This window comes from Lycium ferocissimum, chromosome 11 (assembly GCF_029784015.1).
Source record: "Lycium ferocissimum isolate CSIRO_LF1 chromosome 11, AGI_CSIRO_Lferr_CH_V1, whole genome shotgun sequence".
Classification (NCBI taxonomy): Eukaryota; Viridiplantae; Streptophyta; class Magnoliopsida; order Solanales; family Solanaceae; genus Lycium; species Lycium ferocissimum.
In genome coordinates, this window is record NC_081352.1 from 5,170,157 (window position 1) to 5,173,537 (window position 3,381).

Consider the following 3,381-nt stretch of genomic DNA (forward strand, 5'->3'; position numbering starts at 1 on the left):
AAGGTTTTTCTCTCAAATTTTCTTGAAGTTTCCAAGTGATGGAGATGATGAAATGAGATGACTTGGTCATCCTTTTATTTCAATTAGTAGCCAACTATGTGGGCCATGGCCACACCAAGGTGGCCGGCCAAATATGGCTCCCTTATTCCTTTTTTTTCTTTTTTTTTTCTCCAAGTTTCTAGAATTTCCTTAAGTCATAAGATGACCAACTTCATTTTTCTTGCTTGCCTAGTCACCTTGTCCACATGTACACTTAATCCTTGAAATATAATAGTTTCCAAATTCCAAGTTTGCCCTTAATATTCCAGGTCAATGATATTTGTAAGCGACTTGCGCATTAAATCAAAACCGGAAAATGGCCTTATCCTTAACTTCCCTTCCGTAACCTATTACACGAACTCGGACTCTTGTATCCCTTCGACAATACTCCGGTGTCTATAGTTAACTAGCTAACTCCTAGTAAATCTCAATGCACCGAAACTTGGGGGTGTGATACTTATGATCTCAGTGCTCCAGTTAGAGGCTCGTAGATACATATATGTGGGTAGTAGATGTTATGTGACCTCTTCGGTGTATATTTTGTATATCATTTTGTAGCCTCGTGGGCTTATGTACATTTATGCTTTGAGAGATATTCGAAGTTCGTTCATGATAAGCTTATGTTGAGATGGCGTATGTTCAAGTTGGGTTTGATGATAAGCCTGATAGGTGGTGCTCGGTAGTCAGCTCCGGGTACTCGTTATGTCCCTCTAGTGGAGTCGTGACATTATCTAACGAGGACACAACCTTGGTTTCTTTTACCATATATTACAATCCAAAGAAATTATATAGCTATTAGTCATAAACAACCAAGTTTTAAAAAAATCATCGAATTAAGACATTAGACCTAAATTAAGCATTCTACGAGTTTAGTAACCTTTTCACACCATATTCCCTTTGGGATTTCACCCCAACCTAGTTGGGTTACTATATTTGACATCGTCCGCTTTACACTAATTAAAGATATAATTTGAGCGTATCAAATTTTGGCGCCGTTGCTGGGGAATACAGTTTTGAAATTACTAAATAGTATTTGCTTTGATCAAAGTATTTTGCTTATTCGATCGCACCTTGTTTCCTATTCCTTGTAAACCAGGCGAACATGAATCAAAATCAGCAAAACCAACGTGCTGGTAACCAGGGGAATCGATTGAATAATCAGGCGAATGAATCAGATGAAGAAAATGTTTTCACTGATCTTATTCCGGAGGAGGAATATGCATCTGCTATTGTTCATCCTCGAGTTTGAGTTGCAAGTGTAAAACTTGACTCCTCTCTATACCAGTTGTTGAAGCTTGAGGGCTAATTTCGAAACTCTACCGAGAATGACCCTCAGCATCATTTGCAGAATTTTGTGGATGTGTGTGCTAATCACATCCAAAACAACATTCCACAAGATGCTACTCGGCTGAGGCTGTTCAAATATTCCTTAGCCGGAGATGCAAAAGCATGGTTCGAGATGGTGCCCCGAAATTCTATTAAGACATGGGCAGAAATGGTATCAGTCTTTCTCAAGAAGTGGTATCCTCCTAGCAAGAAGGCTGAGATTCGTGACAAGATCTATGAATTCAAGCAGCGACCGGGGGAATAGTTATATGAAGCTTGGGAGAGATTTAAGGAGTATTTGCGGAAAATTCCAAATCATGATTTTTCGGAGAACATATTAATGGAGAAGTTCTATCGAGGGCTGGATCCAGTGACGCAATCAATTGCAAATAATGCAGCTGATGGTAGTTTTATGAATAAATCTTACCGACGAGTGACCAACATACTTGACAGGCTGACTACGCACAATCAGGCTTGGCACTCAAACAATGCTGATGTGGTGCCTTAAGGTAGTGTCATGATCCAGAATATGGTAAAGGAGAATCAAGATACCCAGCAAACATTGTTTGAGCTTGCAATGAATATTTCCTTGATAACCAAGAAGTTTGATGAGACCCAGATTAAGAAGGTAAATATTTGTGAGGATGAGCCAAGTATGCCGAGAGGGATGTACCAGACCCAAGAGGGCCCGTTTCACGAGGGACCTCCTATGCAGGTAGAAGATGCTAACTATGTGAATATTTCTCAAGGGGGTTATCAAAGACAAAACTACCAAGGTGGGTACCAGAATCAGAATCAATGGAGACCTCAGCAGGGTCAGGGTGCTTACAACAACAACTCTGGGAACTACAATAATAATTATGGTAGTATGAACCAAGGGAGCTACAACAATAGCAATAATTTTGGGAACAAGAGTTCCAATCCTTATATACCACCGGAAGGGCAATCAACAGAGCAAGGTAGTTCGAGGGTTGAAGCAATGCTTGAGAAGGTTCTGGCAAATCAATCAAAGTTTGAGAGGACTTTATCTGGGCTAACAGAGATCATGGGTTCCCATACAACAACTATTTAGAAGCTTGAGTCACAGATACGGGATATTTCTAGAGAGCAGCACCCTCCTAAAAACGGAGGACTTCCGAGTGACACTGTTTCAAATTCGAAGAACGGGGGAGGCGGTGTAGACCGTGTGTTCACTATCAGTACTAGGAGTGGTAAAATACTCCAAAGTTTTGATAAGAAGGTTGTTGAGCTTGAGCCGATAGATGAAGAAGAAGAGGTGCAGTCTGAAGCACCAATTATTATTGATGAGAATCTGACTGACGAGAAGGTTGCTGATATTTCAAAGATTGTGAAGGAGGCTGATGACATGAACAAGCAAACTGTGAAAGGGGCTCTCTACCCTTTGACTCATTTCAAGTCTAAACCTCCCTTTCCTTAAAGGTTGGTGAAGAAGAAGGAAGATTCTAAGTTCGAGAAATTTTATGATCAGTTGAAGTAGTTATCTCTGAATTTTCCCTTCTTGGAAGCTGTTAAGGAGATGCCCAATTTTGCTAAATATTTGAAGGACCTGCCGACCAAGAAGAAAACGGTGCAACATAAAATTATGAGTTTGACTCACACTGTGAGTTCCATCATTTCAACAACTACTGTTCAGAAAAAGGGAGATCCTAGGGCTGTCACACCCTTAATCCGATAGGGTGTGATGGACACCCGACCCTTACCTAGGGCCGAGCGAACCCGCTGACTCTCATAACACTCAAATCATAATGGACCCGTAGATCATAACATAAATACATCATGAAAGGTTTGCGGAAATCAAATATACTTTTCATACTTTTTCAAATCAAACGAAGTCTATAATCGTATAAAATCTGCAAAAATAATGCGTAACAGTACATCGGCTTATGGAGCCGCTCACAAACTGACATACTATATACATGACTCTGTCTGCAAAGTCTCTAACATAGAACAAACTCTCATAACATAAACATCCTGACTCGGCAGTACTCTGGAGGA

General features: G+C 40.4%; 1 protein-coding gene and 1 non-coding gene across 2 annotated transcripts; one reads left to right on the forward strand and one right to left on the reverse strand.

The window, feature by feature from the left end:
- Window positions 1-1,583: 1,583 nt before the first annotated feature.
- Window positions 1,584-1,689, reverse strand: LOC132038732 (small nucleolar RNA R71). The gene has a single exon (XR_009410215.1). It is a non-coding gene; the product is annotated as a small nucleolar RNA R71 (small nucleolar RNA).
- Window positions 1,690-1,705: 16 nt separating this feature from the next.
- On the forward strand, window positions 1,706-2,803 carry LOC132038015 (eukaryotic peptide chain release factor GTP-binding subunit-like). Its single transcript, XM_059428737.1, has 3 exons — window positions 1,706-1,769; window positions 1,875-2,356; window positions 2,453-2,803. The coding sequence occupies exons 1-3, from the start codon at window positions 1,706-1,708 to the stop codon at window positions 2,801-2,803; spliced, it is 897 nt and encodes a 298-aa protein (XP_059284720.1).
- The last annotated feature ends 578 nt before the right edge of the window (window positions 2,804-3,381 follow it).

Excerpts from the sequence above, each read along its gene's own strand:
- LOC132038015 (XM_059428737.1), top strand. The coding sequence starts at position 1,706 with ATGGAGAAGTTCTATCGAGGGCTGGATCCAGTGACGCAATCAATTGCA. Across the intron at positions 1,770-1,874 it reads TGCAAATAATGCAGCTGATG|GTAGTGTCATGATCCAGAAT; the intron begins GTAGTTTTATGA and ends TGGTGCCTTAAG. Across the intron at positions 2,357-2,452 it reads TTGAAGCAATGCTTGAGAAG|ATACGGGATATTTCTAGAGA; the intron begins GTTCTGGCAAAT and ends CTTGAGTCACAG.